The 23,300-nt window shown below is 57.8% G+C and overlaps 10 protein-coding genes across 10 annotated transcripts in view; 4 read left to right on the top strand and 6 right to left on the bottom strand.

Moving 5' to 3' along the window:
• Nucleotides 1–265: 265 nt before the first annotated feature.
• Nucleotides 266–472, bottom strand: GGTG_06429 (hypothetical protein; the record flags this gene model as incomplete). Its single annotated transcript, XM_009224246.1, has 1 exon — nt 266–472. The coding sequence occupies one exon, from the start codon at nt 470–472 to the stop codon at nt 266–268; it is 207 nt and encodes a 68-aa protein (XP_009222510.1).
• Nucleotides 473–1,056: 584 nt separating this feature from the next.
• On the bottom strand, nt 1,057–4,847 carry GGTG_06428 (hypothetical protein). Its single transcript, XM_009224245.1, has 8 exons — nt 4,084–4,847; nt 3,923–3,988; nt 3,317–3,817; nt 2,791–3,190; nt 2,630–2,716; nt 2,303–2,499; nt 1,984–2,075; nt 1,057–1,561 (listed from the first exon to the last, which is right to left on the bottom strand). Exons 1-8 carry the CDS (start codon nt 4,633–4,635, stop codon nt 1,174–1,176), a joined length of 2,283 nt encoding a protein of 760 aa, XP_009222509.1. The 5' UTR covers nt 4,636–4,847; the 3' UTR covers nt 1,057–1,173.
• An 889-nt stretch (nt 4,848–5,736) lies between these two features.
• Nucleotides 5,737–7,248, bottom strand: GGTG_06427 (hypothetical protein; the record flags this gene model as incomplete). Its single annotated transcript, XM_009224244.1, has 3 exons — nt 5,737–6,806; nt 6,892–7,076; nt 7,148–7,248. The coding sequence occupies 3 exons, from the start codon at nt 7,246–7,248 to the stop codon at nt 5,737–5,739; spliced, it is 1,356 nt and encodes a 451-aa protein (XP_009222508.1).
• Nucleotides 7,249–8,118: 870 nt separating this feature from the next.
• On the bottom strand, nt 8,119–8,727 carry GGTG_06426 (hypothetical protein; the record flags this gene model as incomplete). The annotated part of the gene is made up of 4 exons (XM_009224243.1): nt 8,119–8,293; nt 8,375–8,385; nt 8,467–8,514; nt 8,602–8,727. The coding sequence occupies 4 exons, from the start codon at nt 8,725–8,727 to the stop codon at nt 8,119–8,121; spliced, it is 360 nt and encodes a 119-aa protein (XP_009222507.1).
• A 585-nt stretch (nt 8,728–9,312) lies between these two features.
• On the top strand, nt 9,313–9,855 carry GGTG_06425 (hypothetical protein; the record flags this gene model as incomplete). The annotated part of the gene is made up of 2 exons (XM_009224242.1): nt 9,313–9,549; nt 9,576–9,855. The coding sequence occupies 2 exons, from the start codon at nt 9,313–9,315 to the stop codon at nt 9,810–9,812; spliced, it is 474 nt and encodes a 157-aa protein (XP_009222506.1). The 3' UTR covers nt 9,813–9,855.
• A 97-nt stretch (nt 9,856–9,952) lies between these two features.
• GGTG_06424 (hypothetical protein) lies at nt 9,953–11,132 on the top strand. The gene is made up of 4 exons (XM_009224241.1): nt 9,953–10,046; nt 10,144–10,232; nt 10,334–10,550; nt 10,615–11,132. The coding sequence occupies exons 3-4, from the start codon at nt 10,464–10,466 to the stop codon at nt 11,047–11,049; spliced, it is 522 nt and encodes a 173-aa protein (XP_009222505.1). The 5' UTR covers nt 9,953–10,046; nt 10,144–10,232; nt 10,334–10,463; the 3' UTR covers nt 11,050–11,132.
• GGTG_06423 (DNA mismatch repair protein) lies at nt 11,002–14,356 on the bottom strand. Its single transcript, XM_009224240.1, has 3 exons — nt 13,853–14,356; nt 11,371–13,785; nt 11,002–11,305 (listed from the first exon to the last, which is right to left on the bottom strand). Exons 1-3 carry the CDS (start codon nt 14,082–14,084, stop codon nt 11,097–11,099), a joined length of 2,856 nt encoding a protein of 951 aa, XP_009222504.1. The 5' UTR covers nt 14,085–14,356; the 3' UTR covers nt 11,002–11,096.
• Nucleotides 14,357–14,495: 139 nt separating this feature from the next.
• On the top strand, nt 14,496–16,980 carry GGTG_06422 (hypothetical protein). Its single transcript, XM_009224239.1, has 2 exons — nt 14,496–15,014; nt 15,204–16,980. Exons 1-2 carry the CDS (start codon nt 14,987–14,989, stop codon nt 16,514–16,516), a joined length of 1,341 nt encoding a protein of 446 aa, XP_009222503.1. The 5' UTR covers nt 14,496–14,986; the 3' UTR covers nt 16,517–16,980.
• A 51-nt stretch (nt 16,981–17,031) lies between these two features.
• On the bottom strand, nt 17,032–21,396 carry GGTG_06421 (hypothetical protein). The gene is made up of 2 exons (XM_009224238.1): nt 17,846–21,396; nt 17,032–17,788 (listed from the first exon to the last, which is right to left on the bottom strand). The coding sequence occupies exons 1-2, from the start codon at nt 20,964–20,966 to the stop codon at nt 17,541–17,543; spliced, it is 3,369 nt and encodes a 1,122-aa protein (XP_009222502.1). The 5' UTR covers nt 20,967–21,396; the 3' UTR covers nt 17,032–17,540.
• A 1,146-nt stretch (nt 21,397–22,542) lies between these two features.
• GGTG_06420 (alpha-amylase) overlaps nt 22,543–23,300 on the top strand; it is a gene marked incomplete at both ends in the record, with an annotated part of 3,667 nt that continues 2,909 nt past the window's right edge. Inside the window, 4 exons of the mRNA XM_009224237.1 lie at nt 22,543–22,598; nt 22,661–22,756; nt 22,863–22,910; nt 22,979–23,093. Of these exons, the coding sequence (XP_009222501.1) occupies nt 22,543–22,598; nt 22,661–22,756; nt 22,863–22,910; nt 22,979–23,093 (315 nt within the window). The remainder of the gene's footprint in view (nt 22,599–22,660; nt 22,757–22,862; nt 22,911–22,978; nt 23,094–23,300) is intronic.

Below are 23,300 nucleotides of genomic sequence, written 5' to 3'. Positions count from 1 at the left end.
AATGCCTATTTCATCGACCCCTTTGCCGTGTATGCGTGTCTCCTTCCCATGCCTTCGATTGCGGAGGCTGCCTGCCCCTTTGTCTTCGTTTGAGTACAGAGGCTCTGCAAAGGGGCAACCCGGGCTTCCCCGCGCTGGGGACAACCTAGGAGGGCCTCCGCAAAGCAGGTACAGTGTGCGCAATCAGCAAACCGGGGCCGCGCATCGGGCTGCTCCATCATCTGCACAAAAGCGGGCGGCAGCTCGCCGCGCTGAACAAGCAACATCATGCCTCGAGCTCAGCAGTAGTGCCAACCGAGCTTGGCTTCGGGGTCCAGAAGGAGCGTCTCCCAGTGCTAGGGTCGTGAGCCGGCGTCCAATCGGGGTGGGCAGGCTGCCGTCCCCGCCAGTACCGCTGTCCGTGGCGAACGGCGTCAGGACCCCAGTTGGCAGGTCTCGTGGCACGATGAGGGGCGCTGCCGTGCCACCGCATCTTGTATAGGTAGGGGTCGTGGGAGCGAAGCCATGGGAATATCCCCCTCCCCGATTGACGTTCCAAACAGTCTATTGTAGACGCCCTGACATCGGTCAGACACGCTCCATCCACATGTCCAGTCCGCTGTACGACTCGTATCTGAAGATTAGGACAATGCCTTATGGCATTGTCCATCATATCAACAATTATCGGTAGAAAAAGTAAATTGAAAGAGCGGAAAGTGGCAACTCGCGTTGCTTTCGCTGTTTGGGCTGGAACAGGCCATGCAACCTCGGGACTAGGATATGAGGCTGAATGTGAAAGTTAGCACGCCTTGGTACGCGAGGTGAGGGTTTAATTCCACAACACTCACGGCAGGGCGATCGGTCGGTGATAGAGACAATAAGGATCCCCCATTCTCGGAGATAGGCTGGGTAAGAACGATTGCACATTCACACATATCAACCGAACATCATCTCAAAAGTTGGCCAAATACGACGTGTCATTGGTTGTTCAGAGTTGATACCGTACTCATTCCATCCTCAAAGACATTATTAAGAGTTACGAGTGCGTATCATCCATAAATTGTAAGGAAGAGCTACGCGGGTAGGAACAGAAAACCAATGGGTATCATAAAATCACAGAATCCCTGCATAAACGGCCCGCAAAACTAATACAGCCGAATCGGGGGCAAGGAAGAAGAAAAAGAAAGTTCGTCACTAGATAGGGGGCGAAATCCTGGCTACTTCAAGGGCCCCGTCGACGTGACACAGTAGCACCAAGGTGGCGCCGGCATCGCCGAAAGCGCGCAGCTGCGACCCGGGGTTTGGCGCACTTGAGAATTTGTAAACACCCTTCTTCGGTGATCCGAGCTGGGTCGTTGGGCGCCTGTCGCCTCCCGGCGCGGCGGCTTCGGATAAGGCGTGTGTAGTCAAGCTTCCGGTTTTGTCCACCGTTAGGAGTAGCCGGCCGTCGTGCACTGCAAGCACGCACGGCTGTGGCTTGAATGGATTCTGCCCCAGACCCCGTAACCTCCCCGTCGCCGACTCCTCGAGGGGGCAGCCCAGGATCCAGATGAAGCTCTTCGTGGCCACAGTGCAGCCCAGACTGGGGTAGTGGGGAAATAGCAGCGTTCTGTCCTTGAACACAGGGAGCGATGTGGCATCCTGCCCAAGGCAAGAAATTGTGGCTTGTCAGCATATTTATCTTTTAGTCGCTGATGTTGGGGTTTTTGTTTTTGGCTCACGAGTTTGTATGTGGCTTTCGCCACCAAGGTGAAACTCGGCCGAGATGCGTGTACGCAACGAGAGTATACCAGGGCCCTGCAACGCCAGCCGCATATAATATCATCCCATCTTGGCTAAACGACACGTCTTGAAATACGAGGTTTTAGTCCATCATTGGCCCGTGTGGAACTGTGTCTACGGTAGGCGAGCTGGCGTAAATATGCGTGTAAGTTGATTGCTCTCATACCACGTCCACCGTAGGCCCGAGCTCTTGAGTGCGAATCGGGGCGGGCGGTAACATACTTTGCGTTGAGCATCAGCAGATCCTTTCCCGCGCCAGCAATGAGAACAACGAGCCCTTCGGGAGAAACCGCGACCCTCGTCGCATAGTTAAACTATGCCACGGAGTCGCTGTGTCGGGGTCCAAGAGGGATCCAGGGGTCCCCATGGTTGTGGTTGTTGTTCGAGTTGTGACTTCGGAACCGGAGCAGTCGGATCCGTTGGTATGGCAAATTTCAGTGTTAGAGCGCCTTGTTGACTGCCACTTAATCAGGGGTCCTGCACGCTTCCGTATCGCAACCTGGTAACGGTGCATGAGATACAGACAATGGTTATCTCTTACCACAGATGATCGAGACCCGCCCCGTTCGCATCCGTACAAGACTATGTATTCCCCGGCGGAAGCAATTCCTTTCCATAACTTTTCGTCGCTGTCATGTGGTAGCGGCTGCTCGTATGGTGGGTTTAGAGTCCGGTCAAGCGGCTGGACTGATTCCTCATGAATGCCGACAATGTACACCTTGGATTTGGCGAGATAAACTATCTTGGACTGGTCGATGCTCACGAAGTGAGCATCAGTGCATATTTTGCGTGGTGTAAGGGCGGTTTTGTGATGTGGGAGCGGTCACGCTTATGATCGGCCGAGAGCTCGGTGTGTGAGGGCCCGAACCTCCTTCGCTCGCGTTAGGCTCGGGGCCAGGCTCCGGCACGGGTGGCTCCGTATCGGGGGTACGCTCCTTCTGAGGGTAGAGGACATCTTGTACAAGGTCAAATAGCTTCTCGCCCGAAGGTCTGTCCTTGGGATTAACCTTCAGAGCCTCCCGAACACACCGAACCCAGGCGCACAGTCGGGGTTGCTGCTCTCAATGTTCGCCAGCCACTGGACGACACCGGGTCGAACCTGGGCAGGATATATTTGATTGCCTCCCTCAGCCCCGCCCGTTTGTGGATGAGGTTGAGCGTTGGGAACACCAGCCATGTATCCCCGTGGGACCTCCCAGAAGAAGTCGGTTTTGCTGATCGCATCCTCAGCCACTAGCCCGCGGCGATGTCCATGAAAGGCCTCGAACTCATCAGTGCCTCCTACGGCGAAAGCGAGCACCTCGGCAATGATGGCGCCAAAGGACCAGAGGTCGCTCATGCGGCCCACGCGCACCGGATTCTCCCTCCGTATTTTGCCGCCGTGCCACGAGAAATGCACCTCGGGGGCCTGGTATGTACTAGTCCCACGCTGCGCAGTGGTGTCGATCGTGGCGGGCGCGGGTCGGCCCCAAGGATCGACTTGTGCCTTCCGGCTTTCCAGCGGAAGCCCGCGAATGACCGATATGCCAAAGTCGGCTAGTTTCTAGACTCCGACGGGGGAGTTCGGGTGTGATGATATTATGATGTTGTTGAGCTTTAGGCCCATATGCGCAAGCTTGTAGCTCATGTCGCGGTGCTCGATGCGGCCGTGAAGAAACCGCAGGGCCCCAGCTAGAGCAAGGCACTGCTCCAGGAGCCTCATCCGCAGTTCTTTGCCAACTATCTTCGCCTTCCCCTCCGGTGGTGCGGCGATGTCGGGGAAACGCTGCGCGAAGCTGAGGAGCTGAAAGGTTCCATCAACATCGCCAACCGCAGAGCTTCCATAAAGAAACTGCCAGAGATTCCCAAGCTCCGCAAATGGAAATATTACCATTGGCATTGGCAACTGGTCTTCTTCATTGCTCGCATAGTGGTGTATAATGGCGTGATGGAGAGAGTTGGGATATCTGCCGTCCGGGTTGCCCGCGATGTCTTTAAGGTGCCTCAGGTTCTCGACCTCACGAAGGGCCTCCAGGTGTCTGTTGAAAACTTTGACAGCGACTGCGCACGGCTTTTCCTTTCCGGGCGGAGAGGTTTTTAGAATGAGGTGGCCTCCTGTATCTTCCCATATACTGGGCGTATGATCACATTATATGCATTGGGCCAACATATAGTCACGAACCGGTCTGAATGCCTGGTGGTGGTTGTAAGGATACGCCTGGACATTGTCTGGATGTACTCTGCCGAACTAAGCGAACCACCATGCGCCTGGTTAGTATGTGATGTAAACGAATGATGATGACCCATGGGCTCGAAACGACGGGGTCGCGGCAAAAAACCTACGTAGACATGCCCTTGCGAGCCTCGTTCTGACAAGGGATCCTCCTGGGTCTCTATTAGCAGCCCGCATTTTCCGTATATCTTTATAGGCTCCTCAGGCTCGTTTGTAAATCGGAGCGTTTCGGGCCGTTTCGGGCGGGATGGAGTAGTAGAGTTTGTCGAAATCGAGGCGGTGGATGGAGTCCCCGATGGAATCCCCGATGGAATCCCCCATGAACCCTTCGACAATTTCCTTGAACTCCTGGGGACTGCGATCTTTCTGAGATAGTATGAGAGCGAGCTGCGGATCAGGCTGGCCGGTTTCTTGAAACGCCTTGCGCGGGAAAGTTTCGACGAACCAGTTCCAAGGAATGCTGTGAAGATAGACGCAAAGGAGAGGAGGGGGAGGGCGTTGTTTCGCAAATGGTTAAGTTGTGTCTCGTCTAGTTGCCCTCCTGGAAGGTCGCCAGCAAAGAGAGCGCGCAACCGACTATCGTCCCACGCTCGATTCAGATCCGAAGTGCGGGTGAAGGAGAAATCGATGCCTTCGGCGACAAAGCGCCTGATGCATTTCATGAGCTCGCGTCTGATCTTCCAGAGCAGGTCCTGGATTTCTTGCTAGGAGGTCATCTTTATTGCGGTATATCCACGCTCCCCCGTCGTCTCGGCTGTTATCAGGAGGCGGAAACAGCTAGAGTAGGCTCTTGAACTAGGAGGACAAGAAGTCAAGTTGCCGGCCGCATCTGTCACACAAGCACGGGCGGTCGAGAGGTTTGTTGATGTGCTGGTAGGACACTCGTCGTCGGAAACGGCGCTGGGGTATGTTTCGCCAGTATTGATTGACGTACGTCATGGAGCTGTCCTTCGCTACCGTTTTGGCGAGCAAGGGCCTACTCAAGCCAGTCTCCGGAAGCCTGATGCTGGCTGTGTCCTACCCTGCTATTGGGAGGCGGGCGTGGGTGTATTGGTGCAGGTGACGGTGATGGGAAGGAGCAGCTCGGTGCAAGCCCGCGTTTGGATGGTTCGCACGCGACATTTCGGGGTACAAGTACCGGTACCTGGGTAGGTACGATGGCAGGCTGGGCGGCCCTCGATAGTCGGCCTAGTCAATGAAGTGGGACAGGCGAGAGCCAAACAACTCGTCCGCTTGCAGATGGTGTTGCCTCAATGTGCCCATGCGGCCTACTGCAAGGACCAAACGGAGCCAAGGTGTTAGTTTCCCCTCACTGTGGCCAACCCCTGTTTTTCCTCCCATGATGTTTGACTCGAAGTCGGGTCCTGCCACGCTCGCGCGGCTGAGGCCAAACATTTGCCAATATTGTGGCTTGCTGTTAATGCTGTGAATCTCCAGCTTCGGGCAAAGGATCGGGCAAAGGCTAGCGCCCCTGCATTCCGCATCGTACGTGCTGCTCGGTCATGGGCAAGCGGTAACCGCCACAGATAGCGGCTTGGAAGTGCCCGGAGGCCTCAGTCTCCGGCTTTACTTTGCCGCCAGCTGGATCTTATTCCTTGGAAGTTGGTAGCGTTGTCTCAGGACAGACAGGTAAGGCTGTGGGAATGACGCTATTTCGTGTTTGGGTCGCAGCTCGGCGTCGGTCAGCATGCACTGTAACCCTATGCCTTCAGAGCGATAGGTAGACAAATTGGAGCGCATCATGTAGTGTAACCACCGACTCATCAGACCTTCGACCCTGCTCTTCCTGCGCCGCCGCCGCCAGTCAGCCTTTTCCATAGCAACGAGGCGTCCCCACCCTTCATATGATAGATAGTCGCAAAGATACCCGCGGTCAGAATCATCAAAACCACCCAGAGCACCACGAAGATCCAAAAGTCTAGCGATATGATGATGCTGCGGGCGCCCTCATCAAAGTTGAAGAAGTTCATGCCGAACACGGTCGCCACGAAGCTACCGGGCAGGTACACGGCCGAAACCACCGTGATGACGCTGACGATGGCGCCGTCGCTGGCCGTATTCTGCGTCAGGTCTCGCAGCCGCCTCGTCATCTCGCTCGTGCCCTCGGCCAGCTCGCGCAGCTGCTTCGTGAGGTCCCTGTTCTCCTCAGTGAGGGTGGCCATGCGCGCCGTCACGTCCCGCACCTCGCTTTCTAGCTTGGCCGTCTCCACCTGGTAGTGGAAGGCGATCAGGTGGCCCACGAGGTCCGTCACGTTCTTGATCTTCTTCTGGAGCACCCCGCAGCTTTCTGCCAGCTCCCCGAGCATGTCGGCCGATGCCCTGAGGGAGTCGGCTTCGCCCTGTGGGATGGCCGGGAAGCGAGCCACCAGTGCGCGCGCAATGTCAACGTTGCTAGCACATGCAGCCCCGCCAAACAAAGAGAGGTCGTAAAGGTGTCGGAGCGTTTTGACGTTGCGGATCGTCTCGTCGTCAACTCGAAGGCCCATTGTACCCATGGCCCTGTCGCCGATGGGTGAATATTGGGAGCCTAAATAGCGGAAGTAATCCCGCCAGCTATCAGCGTAGCATGCGAGCAAAGTCGTGTGAAATGACCAGGGGTTGGTCTCCAGACTCCTCGCAGCCGAATTTGGTGTCCCGGCCGGATTTGGAGCCAGAGCTTCCTCCAGAGTCGCGAAAAAGCGAGTCTGGCGGGTGCCAGCTGCTAGAATGAGCAGGTCACCAAAGACACTCAAGCTTCTACTTTGGGGCCGGTGATGGTAGATTCCGATCTGCCTCAGCGTCCATGCTCCCGCGCGGTTTCGCTCGGAATACACGAGCCGATATGCCAGAGAAACTGGGAAATGCCACGGTCAGGAGTTTGCAATTTGCGGGAGACCGAGTGAGCGACCAAGGAGAGATATCAGGGTCGTGTGCCGTACCATTTCCATTCACGTCCTGATGGAAGCTGACGTAGCTATTCCTTGCTTCAGGTTCCAGCGGTATGTTGCCGAAGGATAGCAGTATTCTCAAATATTCTGGCCTCACCCAATGCTGTCGCAAAAGCCGTGCAGCTACTGGCGAAGTTATCTCGAGAGGGCTGGTCCCCCGGGTTCCTGCCAGCGATCTTTTCAAAGCCGGCATATTTAGTATGGCTGGCCACAATATACGAGCTTGCAAGCCGGGGTTGATACTGACATTATCCTGACACCCTTGCTCGCTGGATCTTCGACAGCGCGGTCGAGCCTTTCCAGGCTGGTGGCGTCATTGAACACATGAGTACGGGGTACGCCTGGCATTGGTTGCTACCGTGGTCAGTTGGGACCGTTCAGTTTGGCCGAACTTCGCCGCAGGCTAACCTCCAGAGATGTCTGTAATCTTGAAGTTGCTCGACGTCGCGAAAGGCGTCCCTTCCCCTGGGCGCTCTCGCTCTTGCAGCTGTGCCCGGAGGCGACAGCATTCAGAAGACCATAAGGCCGGGAAAGCTTGGGCAAAATAGCTGTCCCAGACTTGGCTTTGCATCGTACAGGCTCCGGGGGTGGATGGTTGGGAGTCGAGTACAAACAGTAGAGGAGCTCTGGTGCAATGAGTCCTTGCCTAGGCTTGATGGCGACGCCTCGCTTCACAGTTCTGCTTCTGGCTGTTGGGGTATGGTCTTTTATCAACGGTGAATATGAGACAGCAATACAAAAAGGCCGACAGGAACTGTCGATTGTATAAAAAGTCACAAATAATTTAGCCTCGCCTCATGTTATTTGTATGTCCTGTGGCGTGTCAGATCAAAAGCAGAAGGTGAGTTGGCGACCGAGACCAGAAACAGAAATCGCAACCGCTATGGTCAGCAAGTGCTGAGATTTTGTTGGACTTTCTCGGGGGATGGTAAACCCTTAGCCGCCGCTGGTGCACAAGGGAACTTCGTCCAGCCGTAGCCTGACCTCGATCACAACCTGGGCTCCTGCTACCCACCCGGGTACAGCTGCCTGAACCAGGGATCACAGCCCAACCTCCCTCGCCCCTCCTGGGCAACCTGCTGTACTGGCTGTGGCTATGTGATACCGCCAAGGGTGTGACATGCAACCATCCGTGCCGCCCAAGACAGCAGAGCCATCGGTAATCCAACTCAAAGGCTACAGGGTTGTCATCAGCCCCCATGAAACTGCCTCACCAGTCTACCCCGTCGCTCGCCTGTCACCCTGGGAATTTCTTCCCGGCAAATCCTCGCCAGCGATTTGGGGCATCTTGGTGTTCAAGTCCATGTCTTCTTGCGGTCTGGCCCTGTTGAGACTAGACCGGGCCGCCTTCAAGGCCTCCTCGCATCGGTTCGCAACCTCGGTGGCCAGTCTCCTGCGAATCGATATTGGCGCGTCAGTTGACAAAGCCGACAGAGTGCTATGGTTTCGGGAAATAGTCAAGGCCTCGACTTACTCGAGCTCTTCCTGTAGGTAGAATTCCTCTTGTCAGTCAAAAGTCGTCAACTTTGGCGGGAAGAAGCTCGTGGTTTTTTTTAGCCAGTTTACCTTGGGTAATTTTCTGTCCAGCTCAAAAGACCACCGATCGTTGAAACTCTGTCCCAAAAAGAGCCATCAATGTTAGCTATTTTTCCCTGGAATGCGCAAGCCGAGGGTCAACAGGGATGAGGGCTGAAATGGTACCGCAATATTGAAATTGATCTCTTTTCCGAACGTCTCCTTCAAATACTCATGGAGAAACCTGCTGTCGGTAACGTAGGTCGAACGTCCTACGCTCAGGACGTTGGTGAAAGTCGCCGCGGCAGCCATTTCGGCCCCGATTTTGTTCTTGGTGTATGTCCTGCGGTGGGTTCCGATAAAACGGCAAGGTTTCCGGCTGCTGATACGAATGTGTTTGTCTATATAGAGGGCGGAGAGGGGGACACAAGCTAGCGAGGTAATATTGTGTTACGGTTTGATCCGAAGGGCACGGATGCCGTTGTGGGAGAACGAGGTTATTAACAAAGGTGCAGGAAGGATCCAAATGGGACCCTTTCCCGTGGTCGCCGAGGGCACTATATATCGTGTAGCCACAGCCACACAAGCCACCAAGGCGGTGCAGGCCAAAGGCCATGCACCGATCTATTACATATTGCGACGTGATCGGCGTTCTGCGGCCAGGTTGGTGAGCCCAGGTTGCGCTGTAGCTTATTGCAAACCCCTCGATATCTGCGTTTGGCCAGACCGCTGGCTCCTTCTCGGGGATGGAATCAGCGCGGCATTTCTACCGTTTGCCCTGCGGAAGCTCAACAGCGGTGGGCTGAGTCACCTGGCCGTCGGGCGCCCTCATTTGGGTGTGGGTGACGCGGAGCCCATGGAAGGAGGCATCCGGATCTTGGCACGCTGGAATCCCCAATGGCCGCCAGCCTGTCCTCCTCCCCAGCTCCCCCTTTTAGCTACATTGGAATCGAGACTTTCGCTATGGCAGCCTTCGAGGTCCGCAATATGCGAGAAGTCCGACTCTGGTCTCAGCTTACGCACTGGACCGTCATCATTATCTATTTCCTCTGCACCCTCGGCATCATTTTGACGGTTCAATGGAACCACGGCGGCCTTCTGCTACCGTTTGACCCACGGGCCGCCCCCGACCCAGTGTGCTGGCACAATGTCACCTCTAGTGCTGTTGTCATCGGCGTCAGCCCGGTGGAAAGGTGTTTCGCAAACTGGACCCGTGCAACGCTACCTTTCGGCCTGCGGTGGCCTCGGCCGTCACCGGGATCCTGGTGTTCACGACGCTGTCAGCCGCCAACGCGTCGCTATACGTGGCGAGCCGGACCCTCTACGGGCTCACGTACCAGGGCGGCAGCGGCGGCGCCGTTCGGAGGTGGCTCCAGCGCAACACCAGCGTGGTCTAGCAGACAACGGGTGCACCCACCATGTACATCATCATTTACCTGGATATTGTGTATGAGGTGGGGCCCAGGGCACGTGAGTGCACGGCCCACCTCGATGGATAGACCTGGACCGCCAACGCACAATCTGCGCCCGTGGTAGCCAGAAACAGACATGCCACTTTCCCAATCCGGTATCGCCAAGCGTGATACCTCACTCATATTGCCAAAGCGAACGGCAATCAAGGGGTCAAAAATGTGAGAGCCCCCAATTCCGAGCCTTTTTCGCCATCCCCATTTACTGGGTGATTCCATTCCGCTAACCGCCCTGATGATTTCCACGCCTTCCTCGTAGCTTTTATATATAATCGGCGTGTCACAGAATGTTTTGACGCTTATAGTGTGGGCTGCCATATGCTTCGCGTATATCCGGTTTCGAAGATGGTATGATGGCTGTACCCTGGAAACTCTCTAGCGACCAAGAACGCACCAAATATGGAAAGTTTTTGCTAACCGACGTGATAACCGCCTGGACCCAATCGCAGGACGTATAAGTGCAAAGACTACCTCGCTGGAGACGCTGAGCTTGAATAATTCCTTGGGACTTCACGACACTACCAGTCGCGGACTGTACTGTCGTGGCTACAGCCACTCGCGGCATACTACGTCATAGCAATGTGTCTGGTCATCTTCATCTTCACCAGCAGCTCCATGTGGTTGAAAGGAGCCGAAGGTACCTTATTCATGGGCCCTTATTTACCGGTAAGCACAGCCAAGACCGTACGGATGCACTTGAAGTGACCGCTGACGGTGACTGTTCCGGCAGCACATCTTCCTCCTGCTCATGGTGGCCGGACGCAAGCTTTACTACCGAAAGGCCCGCCTCGCCGACCCGGAGAACGCGAAGGGATGGGTTCACCTCGGGACCGACAGGGGCGGCGCCGAGCTGCTCCGCAAGCTACGCGACCTGTATAACCGCTCGCAGCGGGCCGCGGACCGGCAGCTCGACGAAGAAGACGACCGGGTCTCCACGCCGCAAGAGGATATGGCGAACGACAGCCGGCGAGGCGATGATGATTTTGACCCCAGGTACAGGGGAAGAGTGAACTCGAACCACCACTTTGGTGACACGCGCGCCGACATGGAGATGGAGCAGATGCAGCCGAATGACGGTCCCCGCGACGTGCGCTCGAGGAACGAGCAGCCTGAGTGGCGCTCGCGAAAGCCAATCTCAGAGTTCGTGAAGGAATATGTGGCCTAGGCGCATTTCGGGTCGGCGGATAGTGAAGCTGGTTCTTGTATTCTATACTAGAGAGCAAATTGAGACGGATATTCATGGCCCCAACTACCAAAATCGGCACTCATGTTTTGAAGGGGCAGCTCAGGCCCAAGGTCGAGCAAGGGAACCATGGACGGTCTCCCATGGGCGCACTGGAACGGGAAAGCGCACGCACCGAGGCGCACCAGCAGCGCTTGACAATCTCCAAGCGAAAGAGGATCGTTGAACATGATGGCGCCTAAGATCGGGTGATTAGTTTCTGCAAACTGCCCAGTGGGTAATGGGTGACAAGTGAGGGCTTACTTCTGCAGGCCCTGGAGTTGATCAAATCCAGTATACCTCGAGGGCAGCCATGAAACCTGGATATCCACGATGCATCTTGGTCTTCCCAGCCCGGCACTAGCCCAACGAGGCCCTGGGCCGTGTCCGCTGCGCGCGCTAGTGCCTGGTCCCCCTCGAGCCTCCAAGCCTCTGCGCGGAGTAGTTCGGCGAGCATTTTGGGCTCGGTCCGGCATCTTTCAACTATGGCTGGAGGCAGGCTCGTCACGGATATACCCTTGCCGCCGTGTCCACTTCTACCTAGAATCATTCCCGCCCTTGCCCTCCTGGATATCGGACTCTTCGTGAGCGAAAGGGTAGCGGTGGCATCTGAACCGAAAACCCTGTATAGTATCCCCCACCTCTCAAAGTGAAACTTAAATCGTTCCAGCAGGGCGCAGTCCTGAGAGGAAAGAGCAAGCCAGAGCGCGCCATCCAGGTGTTCGGTGCGAGCCCTCCATATGGGATCTACTTTGCTACTACCAACGTCTTCGAAATAACCTCGCATGAGATCTTCCACTCGACACCTTTCATCTGCCGCATGCTGGTCGACGAGGATAAGGACTGTTCCCCGGTTACCTTCCTGGTGGCTAGCGTCTCCGCTCTCCTGGTCCACACTCGCATGTCCCGTATTGTTCGGCCCAGGTACAGGCACCTTGACGAGGATAAACTTGCCGTCGACCTGAGAGATCACCTCCGAGTACCTCAAATCCGCCTTGGAGATTCGACTTTCCACCGCCAAGGATGCTTTGTCTTCTCTGTGGCCGAGGGTTACGGAGCAACACCCACTTTCTTTGTGGTTACTGGTGGTGGACGCCATAGTAGCCTCTACATCAGGGAGGCGTGGTATGGATGGCTCAGTTATCTCGAAAACGGGATTGTTCCAGCGAGAGAGAATGTCTTTGAGCCACGGGCTAGGCTCCTTTCCTCCTGACTTCGAGTCAACACCAATTGAGTGCTTCGGGGACTCGGAAGTTTGCAGGATCTCCTTGGGCATGACTGGCAAGATGAAGCCTGTCCTCGAATCAACTACAGATCGTGCCCCCGTCACTGCGTCATGCCAGTAGAATGTTCCCTCTGGGGCACAGTCATCGAGAATGGGTTTCTCTTGCCGCATGGCCGAATCCGCTTTTGGCCTCGCTGGCTGGCGCGGGTCTTGGGCGCAAACGGTTGGCCGTAGATCTTCGGGATTTTCAGGAACATGTCCAGCCCGCTTCTCTTCTCCCAGGGAATCTGAGTTCTGTCCGATAATATCCGTTTCAATCCCCAAGCTTTTGTACCCAGAGCACGGATTCTCTGGCGTTCTGGTCGGTGCACGCCAAACTCTGAGGCTTCCATCGGGTGGGCTATTCCTGGATTCACATCCGCTGGCAGACCAGGCGTCCGAGTCTCCACTGTAGCCAGACAGAAACCTCTCTACAGGCGGTGAAGTGCGCGACTTGGGCTGGGATACGAGGTTGACTCGCTCAGGGCTGAAGTGGTACTTTTTGAGAAAAGTATATGATATAGCCCGGAGAAGATCCACAATCATCCGGAGGCTATTGTGATATTCATCTAGGAAGTCGTCTGGATTCATTGTGCGATTTGCTGCGTGCGCGTCGAGAGATATCCGAACGAAGAAGACAGGCCATCGATCAATTCCTTTCTTGACCCTGAGTTCGTTGGTTGTGTAGTCCTTCTCCGTGCCGACAGGGGTTGGATAGCCGGACTTATGGCTGGGACCGTCCTCAATTGCACCGAACTTGGAGTTTGCAAAAACTTTGTTCACCTCTCCCAAGATGATATTCGACCCGAGATCTTCTGCCAGGGGCTCAATCCCGAAACTGATGAATTGCAATCTCTTGGTCGGTGCGGGCACAAGAGAGACGCAGCCGTCTACAATGACGCCAGATGAAGATGCGCCCAGCGGCACCCAGTAGGCGGAGTTGGCGTGATCCCAAAGCAAGGCTCGTGAGAGAAGGTGAGTGGTTTTAGGGGCGGTTTCATGGCCTCCCGCGCTCAGGTTCAGGAGGCGAGCGGAGCTGGACTCGCGCAAGGTAACAGACACTTCGCCGGGGAAAGCAAGAAGTAGGGCCACTACCATACGGACGAGCTGGTCCCAGTCCCGGCCGGCTCCTGACCTCTCGGCATCGAGTGCCCTCTGCTTAACCCGAACGGGCATCGAGCCGAACAGGTCTCGGACTGACACACGAGTGCCATGAGGAAAGGCCAGGACCTGTTGGCTGGGAAGCGCAGGGGTATGGCGGGACACAATCTGAGAGTTGTGGACAAGCAAAGAATTGTGGGAAGTCTGCAAGCGATGGTGCGAGGCGATAGAGAGCAACGACAGGGAAGCAACGGAATAGAGAAACAGGCCATGATGTCCGTAGACCCCCTCGCTGGGAGGATACTTTGAGGTGACTGGCAGAATGGTCATTGTCAACATGGGGCCCATTCGATATCACGTAGGGAGGGAGATGGCGCATACAGTGAGGCTTCGCCAGCCCACCATCGTCCATAAACTCGGCAGACGAGATTCCGGTGCCGTTGTCCTCGAGGGCGCAGTTACCGAGGCGGAAGTCCACCGAGGCGTTGACCTTGGTTGCTTTGGCATCAAGCGAGTTGCGGAGAAGCCCAAGCACCACGCCATTGAGCGAGGTGATGACCGACGAGGACTTGACCTGGGCCACCACCTCTGGTGGCAACCGTTTTATTGACATGGCCGCCGTGGACGGTCCATCTGGACTGGCGTGCTTGGCAGTGATCCAAGGGAGCGATAGAGGGCTTTAGCTCGAGCTCGACAAGCGCAAGTCGGTGAAGCAATCGAAGAAGGCTCGCATCCGGAGGCTCGGTCCCAGCAGTGCCACCATGCACGATGGCTCAGGCTCTAGAGCTGGCGATGGGACAATACGATGCACCCTTCCAGCACAAGCAAGGGGCGATCGCGCCAAGCTGGCCGGTCCACGATCGAAGCTACGAACTGCAACCGGGCGATGGGGATAAGGCTGGTCTAGAGCGTTGACATCACAGGGCAATCACGTGGTGGAGAGACAACTGGGTCCGCTATCCAAGGCCCCACAATCCGTGGCTTGGCGAGGCGAGCAGACCCCAAACCCGAAGATTCGGGAAGGGTTTGATTTGCTTCCATGACTCTGCTGGGCTGGCACTGGCAACGTTCACGCACCAGTCAACCCAACCCGAACAACGCCCGAACGACAACCCAAACTCTCGACCCGTAAACCATACCACCACAGCTTCCCTGGCGTCATCAAACAAACACAAGCTCCATCTGATCCCGCCTGTCTTCTCGCCGCCGCCGCCGCGTCCGCACCTCCCGCTCTAGCTTGCCTTTGTCCCTCCAGCCGCTCTCTTCCCCACGTTTGCGGCGCTCGCTCAGCCTAGCACGCCTGAACGCGACCACCATTTCCCTCGGATCGATTCGAACTACACTACGCCCAGCCGCCCCCATTGACTGACCACCTCCTCACGGATTCCTTACGGCCGACTTTCAGGTCTGCTCTTCTTTGACCAGGACCAAAGCGCTGCCACCGGATCCGGCCGAACCACTCGAACATCCGCCTCATTCTACGACGGCCAAGACAAGTCGTCGGCCCAATCTACGATGGCCATGATAGAGACGGTGTCACAAGGTGCGCACAATCCTCTCCCAACGGATCTCGACTGCGGCCTCTGCTGCTTGTCTCCCCGGAGCCCAAACCTCTGCCCTCATGCACGATTCCCTGGCCACGGCTTCGGAAGAGCCGCTTCAGGCGCCATAAGCAAATACTTGCCAGCGACCCCAGGCGACAGCAAAGCTAACGTGACTATGAAATGGATAGATCGCCATAGCAGGCGGCGGCCGTTCGCCACGCTGGTCAAGAAGCTCAGGAACTTCAAAGGCGGATACTCGGGCGACGACAGCCGAACAGGCTCAAAACACACCAAATCCTCGTCAAAACAGCGGGCGTCCAAGAACAACAACCCATATCCCGAGTCTGGAAGAATAGGAAACGGGGCGGCAGATGTACAGCAGCAGCACCTGCAGGGCGGCAGCACGCGCTCCTTCTCCACATCCCCCAGTGGAGTGACATCAAGTGCAACCTCTCTGGGGCGGACTCTGTCGCTCCGCTCCTCCACCAACAGCACACGCGGCCGAGCCCCAACGGCGGGCGCGCGGTCGACCGCCCCCACCGTCTCCACCGACCACGAAGCCGCCCACTCCATCGCCGCGCCGTCGCACGGCGCCTCCTCGGTGACGGGCACCAGCCGCACCGCCAACGGCGGCCTCGAGTCCCGCAGAGGAGGCGATAGCACCTTCTCCTCACCCGCCCCCTCCGTCCGCTCCATGACCACGACCCTCACCACGATCCAGTCGCTACCGTTGGGCGGGCACCCATATCAACCCCACCAGGGCAACGGCGGCAGCTACCACCACCACCATAGCCATCACCAAGCTAGCAGCTCACAAGTCATACACTTTAACCAGCCTTTTCCGAGCACTCCCGCGTCGGCCATTCCGCCCCACTTGAACCCCTCGGGAGGCGCTGCTGGCGCCACCATGCTGGGCCAGCAGAGCCCACAGCACACGTATACAACCGCGACAGCCAACGGGCTGCTGACCGACAACGCCTCCATATTGACTCTAGCATCGTCTTCCAAGGGTCGCCGGCGACGTTCCCTCGACACCAACGCCAGTGTCCGCGCCCTTGCCCCCTCATCTGTGTTTGGCGGCTCTCGTGAGTCTCTGCCTCTTTCTGTCCTCTCGGCTACCATCGACCCTGTGCCGGCCGTTCCTACGACGCCGGGGGCGGTTCCGTCATCACGGATGGTGGCCGAGAGGGCCAGCATATACAGTACGAGCGGAATCATCCCTGGCGACCGGAGTAGCTTCTATGCGTCGAAACAGCAAAAGGAGCTGCAAGACAAGGCTAGCGCTGCCGCCAACGGAGCTGGGCCATCAAGTGGAGGCGGCGCCCCTAGTGTTGCGGAGGCGGCAAGCATCCGGAACGGACTGCTGGGCCATTCTCGGGCCGACAGCATCAACGGCAACTCTGGCGCCATTTCCAGTGCGCTTGCCAGTCCTCGTGAAGATCCCGGGGGCGAGGATGTCGAGAGCAACAAGACAACCCAGGAAGAAATCGCCAAGGACTGAAACAATCACTCACATCACGGGGTTTTTTTCTTGAGTGTTCGATTAGCCAAGTACCCGGTTTCTTTCAACTCTTCCCCTTGATTTTATGTCACACCTTTTGTCTCCGTTTTCAAGTTTTGTTATTATCGCCGTGCAAGGTTGGTCTTGCAAGTTTCAATACCCTAAGTTTCCCTCGAGAAAGGGTTCCCCAAGCTCAAGTTGATACTTTTTTTCGGTTGATTTCTTCTCCTTTTACTTTCTTCCCCCACAGCTTCTGGTCCAAATATCCTGCTCTTAGCGTTGCATAGTTACGTCTGCGATACATCATTTCAAGCCCTTGATTACTTGTGCCCATAAGTGATTCCTTCCATCTACGCGCTGGAATTTCGTGAATTTCGTGATGGGCAAACTCGAGTGGACCCGCAGGTCCGCCTAGGTTATCGTGACAACGTCCGCTCAGCATTGGCACTACGTTCAGGACTGTCGTCCTGAAAGATGGGTTGTGTAGAGTCAGCGACAGAGTGAGAGGCGGTGTTCGGGGGTTAACACATTAGAGCAGATGCTCGAGCTGTAATTTCCTATCCAGTTTTCGCCAGCCGACCAGGGGGGCAGCATGCGACGTATTTTGCCCGAGTCCCATACCGACCACAGAAACGTTAGTATACAAATAAAGGCGGCTGTAGAACTTCAGATACGTGTTTAGAGCCCTCACAAGCATTGGAGAACCTTCCATCTACCTAGCCTCACAGTGGCGCATAACAATAAAGGTCGCTGGTTAAGTAGGAATCAACATAACACTAAACACACGCCACGCCACGCCAAGCAGTGCGTGCGTCCCACACCCATCCCGCCGGTATTATGCACAAAGAGAGACGGAGACATGGTGAGCAAAAAAAAAAACCCCCCGGAAATGACATTATCCACATCCGTGAGGCCGAAATGGGGCTAGAGGAGGAGAAGACAAGAAACGTTGCGTAAGATTCTTCACTTCATGGCAAAGGAAAAGGCCGCCCAGAGACACACTTATCCAACTGTAAGCACACGATCACAGCTCATCGTGGTCGCCAGCCACGAACTCCCAGTCACCGGCCTCCAGTTCAGGCTCGAGGGCCTGCTGCCCGTCCACCTCGAGCCCGGCCTTCTCTCGGGCTGGCTTCTCCTCTTCTGCGTCAATCGGGACCTCGACAGGCTCCGGAGCCGTCTTGTCCAAAAGCTCCGCCAGCTCCGATGCGTCAGCCTCGGGCCCGCCGTCAATAGTGTCGGAGGCCGCAGCAGCCTCGGCCTCTATGGGACCTTGCAGTGGTGCGCTAGCGCCCTCGGCCTCAGCCTCGGGCTCGGCCTCTATGGGACCTTGTAGTGGTGCGCTAGCGCCCTCGGCCTCGGGCTCGGGCTCGGTCGCGGCGGCCGTCGGCTCGGCGACGCTCTCGGTGGCGGTGATCTTGACAGTCTCCGTGACCGTCTCGTACACCTTGACCACCTCTTTCTCCGCGGGAGGGACGGCCGCGGCGACGGGCCCCTCTCCGTGTTGGGAATCCTTGGGTGCGGGCTCGGGAGAGTTTTCGGGACCCATGGCAGGTTCGGGAGCGGGCTTCGCGGCCGTCTGGGCGATTTCGACCGCCGGAGCCGAGGAGCTCCCCAGGGCGCTGACGACCTCGGCCGGCAGCGGCGTCGCAGCCGACTCCTGCTGGTGGTGCTGCTGCTTATGATGCTGTTGCTGCTGCTGCTGCTGAAGGAATTGTTGTTGCTGCTGTTGCTGCAGCTGGAGCTGCTGCTGCATGTAGAGGGTCCGCATCATGTCGGCCTCCCGCTCGGCCGCGCTATACGAGACGGCCGCCGACGGGGAGCGCATGGCGAATATCAGGACGAGGAATCCCAGCGCCGCGATGGCGACGTTCTTGCGGTCGCGCAGCATCACGCTTGCGGCCTCCATGAGCAGCTCGGAGAACGACTCGTCACCGCGCCGCCGCTGCTGCTGCTGCTGCTGCTGCGGCGGCGGGTGTTGGTCGGGAGGATATCCGGCGGCGGGCTGCTGATGGGGATGAGGAGACCCCTGGCGGTAGGAGGACTGCTGGTCATGCGGGAGAGACTGATCCGACTGATGCGTCTCTCGGCGGAGGGGATGACTGGGGCGGGGAGCGTGCTGCTCGTGCAGAGCCACGCGCATCGACCTCCTGCTCTGGCTCCCGGCGCTCTGGCTCCGCTGGTCGAAGGATCGGACACTGGGCGACACGGGGCTGCGGGGCGGCATGAAGCCGTCCTCGCCCATGCCCATGCTCTCGTCTGGGCGCATGCGCTGCTGGCTGTCCCGTCCGCCGCCCGGGCTCTGGGCCCCATGGGAGCCCGAGAGCATGCTGTCACGGTGGCCCGACGGCCGGCCCTCGAGGTTGTCGGACAGGAGGCTTTCGCGGCGGCTTGGGCTCGAGAGCACGCTGTGTCTTGGGGAGCGTGGCGCCGGCGCCGGGGAGGAGACCCGGCTGCCATGAAGCCTGAAGTCGACGCTCTCCCGGCGAGCCGACGCCGAGGGTGATTGGCCGTAGATCTCGCGGAGGCGCTCTTCGTCGCGACGCCTGCGCTCCGCGTCCAGCTCCGCCGCCACGGAATCCGTGTCCCCCTCGGTTTCCTCCTCGTCGTGGTGCTCCTGGCCCGACGATGAGGGCGCATCCATTGGGGGCGGCGAAGTCGGGAAGTCCTGAGGGTCGAGGGACTCGCGGTGCACAGTCTCGTCTGCGAAGGAGTCCTCCTGCTTCTCGTCTTCCTGGATCCCATCCTCGCCGTCTTCGTGAGTCTGCTCAGGCTCGAACTCGGCTTCGCGTGCGGCAGCTTCAGCTTCAGCAGCAGCCAGGTGGGCCTCGGCCTCCCGCATCAGCTCCTCGTCTGTGCGCTGGTCGACGTCCCCCTCTGCGTGTCGGCTGAACTCCTCGGATGCCCGCCTGTCAAACTCGTCCTCGCGCCTCTGGTGCTCGGCAGCCTGCCAGGTCTCAAGTTGCTCGAGCTCGGTCTGCAGCGCCGGCTCCAGAACAGGCTCTATTTCCGCGTCGACTCTTTCCATCTCCTTCCAGCAAGCCTCCCAGGCGCCGGCCCGCATAAGTCCGTTGCTGGCGTAGATCTTGACTCGGAAGACCTTGCCGGGGCCCAGGGCCTCATACTTGATGTCGGACCTGCAGGTGCCGCACCAATGCCGCGCCTCGCGACCGCCTGCGCCGTTCCGGCGCCGCGTCTGGCGCGACGGCGTGGCCGCGTAGTCGCCGTCGCTCTCGTCGGTCGTCGTATCGTCCTCGCTGCTCTCAACGTACGTCATGTTGGAGGGCCCCAGGTAGTGGCCACACTCAAGGATGCGGGCGCGCCGACGCATCGGCAGCTCAAGTGCCTCCAGCAGCCGCTCCTCAAGCACCTCATAATCGCTCTGAGGATGCGGCAGCAAGATGCCTCGCTCCAGCACAGTGTCTCCCATGCGGTCCTGCAGCTCTTTCCAGTTGTCGCGTAGCCGCTTCAGATCCTCGCTGGCCTTGAAGCAGCCTACGTCAGACCCGTCCTCGGCAGGAATCCCAAAGCCCTCGTCCAGGATATCCCCCCATGTCCACCTCAGCGGTAGCAGGGTGGCGTGCAGCAGGACGAGCGGGGCGGGCTCCTTCTTAACCTTGAACCGCGTCGGCGTCGACCTGCCCTTGGGCGAGTACTGGGTTGAGCCACCAGGGCTGCTGAGGCGCGGGGCCGAGTGTGGTGGGATCGCCATGGGCCGTTTGCTACCGCCCGAGGACCGCGGTGTCGAGAATACCGAGGCGGTCGGCGACGACATCTGCATGGCTCGAACGGTCGAGGTGGTGCGGAAGGCGTGTCTAGGTGTGCCCCTCGTTTCGGGCACGAACACGTCGTCCTCGTCCAGATTGGAGTCCAGGTTGGAAAAGTCGGATATGCCCGAGATTCGAGCCGAGCGCCCGTAGTCGTCGTGGGATTTTCCGTCGTCGCCCTCGGGCTTCTCACCGCCTTCACCAATGTCAACGGAGCCCATAGAGCTGCGCGGGCTGTGGTCGCTAAAGACGTCGTCTTCTTGCTGAGAACTGCTATCGCCGCCAGCGTCGCCCTCAAGACCCTCGGCAGGCTCGGCGTGTTCAGGGGCCTCGGAAACGTCGTCACTGTATGTGTGTTCTTCCGTGTTTGACTCTTTTACATGACCTGCGGGCGGTTCCTGAGGTGTGTCTGCGGCGTCATTTTCTTGTCCTGCCTCGGGCTTGGTGGCGTTTGCGTCGGTCCCCTCGCCCGCCTTCTCTTCAGCTGCTGTGGCACTCTCGGTCTTGCCGCTCTCGGCCGGGTTGTTGTTTGCCTTGGTGTCGGGGACAGCGTCGTTCTGGTCCCGGGGCTCGACAACCTCCGAGATGTTAGTGGCAGCCTGCTCGTCCATGGGTGTGTTCAGACAGGACTGGTCAACGTGGATTTCGAAGTCGTCGCAGGCGAGGTCGGCGGGTCGCGGCATAGCTGGGGGATAAAGCGGACGGACAGGCGGTCCAGGCAATCGAGTTTATACCGGGGGCGGTGTTAGCGCGGGCTGGGATTGGGTGGCGTGGTGGTTGTTTGCAGGCGCTCCGGCAACGGTTGCAACAGCTGGCGCGAGGCAAATGGGCTGTCGTGATAGGAAAGACGTGGGCAGGGGTCTGCCCCCACGGCCGTGATTCGTGCGTCGTGCTGTGCGTCGCCTGCAAGCTCGTTTATCCGAGGGCAGCTGTGTGGTGGGCAGCTGGGTGGACAGCTGTGTGGTGTCGAGCTGCGCCAAGCGCCCCAGAACCGTATTGTTTACTTCGCTTACCGCTGCCCGATGGCGCGGTTGCCCCGGCAAAGCGGGCCCAATTTGGGCCACTCCCCTGTTGGCAGCGCTCTGACATGTCCCAATCAGAGCCCCAATCAGTGCAGCCGACCTTTGCAATTCGTCCAGAGCCCGCCAGAGCCCGCCGCCGAGGACCTGCGACGTGGACAAAATGGAGCAACGGAGAACAGGCGCGTTCGGGAGTGAGGGGGGTTTGGACTGTCTTTCTTTTTGTCCGCCCGATCTGTGTCTCGCCATCTTCTCCTCCCGTCTCAGAGGGATGCTGCCGAATGTGATTTGAATTCCAGTGGTTCTGTTCTGGCATGAATTGCACGTTTGACGTCATTCTGAGGCGGCTTCATGAAGTGATCAAGGCTGTTGCAAAGGAGGGTCGGAAAATAAACCCACAATGTCCAATTTTCCAGAGGTAGTCCCTGTCCGAGACCAGTATATCCTCCATGCGTACCTTCAGTAACTTACTTCGCCAATCGAGATAGAACATGAAGTCTCGCAGACTCATATTCTCACCGCTGCTATTTGGGGAAGCTCGGCCGAGCAGAACACACGCGATCCTCCTGCTCTCGATCCCATCGGGATGGCGGACGGGATCGACGCTGGTTGGAAAATGGTTGGGAAAAGCCGCACAGAGCCTGCTATTGGCATTGCTGTTATTGGCCAGCTTAGTCTCCGCTCCCGCCGAGCGATTGCGCCTGAAGTGTGTTGAACTTGCGTGCCTTGCTGCGGTGCCTCAGCATCGACGTCATGATCCTGCGAGCACCGCCAGCGGTCCCGACAGCTAGGTTCCAGTCCGGCCAAGGCGAGACGCCACAATACCGGCAACGTGCCATGGCTGCATCATCCTCCAGCCTGCCGGGTCGCCACCATCGCAGCAGAGACCGCGTTCTAGACCTGCCCGCTTCGCTGCCTGCGATGCAGGCACGCAGGATGCTGCCCAAGCAGCGTCACCCGTCTGTCGAGACAACCGAGACCATGCTTATATGCATGCAACATAAGCCTGCTTTCCAAGTTTCAGCTCGCCTCCGCGCGGCGTCACAATGGAGCTAGGAGCCCGCCTGCCGCCTTGGGCGTGTAGATGTGCGCATGTACATCTTCTGCGCCGCTGCCCGCACATTATCTTCTTTTGCTCCCAGGCCGTCACCCTACTCTCCTTGAACTGTATATCACTCGATCCCCCTGGATTCCTCCTCCTCGTCGTTTTCAGCCAGCGAACAACACTCTATAGCCCAAGATGGGGTCCCAAGAACCAACCCCCGAGAACATGACCATGATGCAGGGATTCGAATGGTCAGTCCATCTCAGAAAATAACACTACCCGCTGGCTGTTATACTGACCCAAGCTTCTACAGGTATGTGCCTGCCGATGGTAAGCACTGGGTACGGCTGGATAAGAGAATCCCTCAGCTAAAGGCCTGGGGCATCGACAACATCTGGGTACCTCCGGGGTAAGTACACCCCCTGTCCGCTCAATGATTGTACTCGGCAGTATCTGGAGCCATTAGCTGGCGCCTATCATCAAGCTGACCATCATGTGCTGGGTTTCTGCAATAGATGCAAGGGGTCCAGCAACGAGGGCAACGGATACGATATCTATGACCTGTAAGTGACGCTTCGTGAAGAGCTCCAGGGCCAGACGTGGACCCATATCTAACCTCATGTCCTGGCAGATACGATCTGGGCGAGTTTGACCAGAAGGGCTCCGTGGCTACAAAATGGGGCACCAAGGAGGAGCTGCAGAGGCTCTGCTCCAACGCCAAAAAGAATGGCGTTGGCATCTACTGGGTACGCCGATCAAGCAGGCCGTGGTTCGGCATGTCAGCATCACTAACTAAGAGGTGAGCAGGACGCGGTCCTTAACCACAAGTTCGCTGCCGACCACAAGGAGAAATGCCCAGCCGCAGAGGTGGATGAGGAGGACCGGAACAAGTTCATCAGCGACAAATATGAGATCACAGCGGTATGGCGTCTCCCTATTCAATGTCTTTTTTT

The sequence above is a fragment of the Gaeumannomyces tritici genome, assembly GCF_000145635.1.
Source record: "Gaeumannomyces tritici R3-111a-1 unplaced genomic scaffold supercont2.3, whole genome shotgun sequence".
NCBI lineage: Eukaryota > Fungi > Ascomycota > Sordariomycetes > Magnaporthales > Magnaporthaceae > Gaeumannomyces > Gaeumannomyces tritici.
This window is presented reverse-complemented; position numbering and strand designations above follow the sequence as displayed.

Coding starts and splice junctions, on each gene's coding strand:
- GGTG_06422 (XM_009224239.1), top strand. CDS start 14,987: ATGGCCATGATAGAGACGGTGTCACAAG. Junction 15,015..15,203: donor GATAGAGACGGTGTCACAAG/GTGCGCACAATC, acceptor TGAAATGGATAG/ATCGCCATAGCAGGCGGCGG.
- GGTG_06423 (XM_009224240.1), bottom strand. CDS start 14,084: ATGTCAATAAAACGGTTGCCACCAGAGGTGGTGGCCCAGGTCAAGTCC. Junction 13,786..13,852: donor TGGGCTGGCGAAGCCTCACT/GTATGCGCCATC, acceptor CCATTCTGCCAG/TCACCTCAAAGTATCCTCCC. Junction 11,306..11,370: donor CAACTCCAGGGCCTGCAGAA/GTAAGCCCTCAC, acceptor ACCCGATCTTAG/GCGCCATCATGTTCAACGAT.
- GGTG_06424 (XM_009224241.1), top strand. CDS start 10,464: ATGTGTCTGGTCATCTTCATCTTCACCAGCAGCTCCATGTGGTTGAAA. Junction 10,551..10,614: donor TCATGGGCCCTTATTTACCG/GTAAGCACAGCC, acceptor CTGTTCCGGCAG/CACATCTTCCTCCTGCTCAT.
- GGTG_06421 (XM_009224238.1), bottom strand. CDS start 20,966: ATGCCGCGACCCGCCGACCTCGCCTGCGACGACTTCGAAATCCACGTT. Junction 17,789..17,845: donor CGCTAGCGCACCACTACAAG/GTCCCATAGAGG, acceptor CACCACTGCAAG/GTCCCATAGAGGCCGAGGCT.
- GGTG_06428 (XM_009224245.1), bottom strand. CDS start 4,635: ATGAAATGCATCAGGCGCTTTGTCGCCGAAGGCATCGATTTCTCCTTC. Junction 3,818..3,922: donor ACCACCAGGCATTCAGACCG/GTTCGTGACTAT, acceptor CCGCCCGGAAAG/GAAAAGCCGTGCGCAGTCGC. Junction 1,562..1,983: donor CTGCTGATGCTCAACGCAAA/GTATGTTACCGC, acceptor CCACTACCCCAG/TCTGGGCTGCACTGTGGCCA.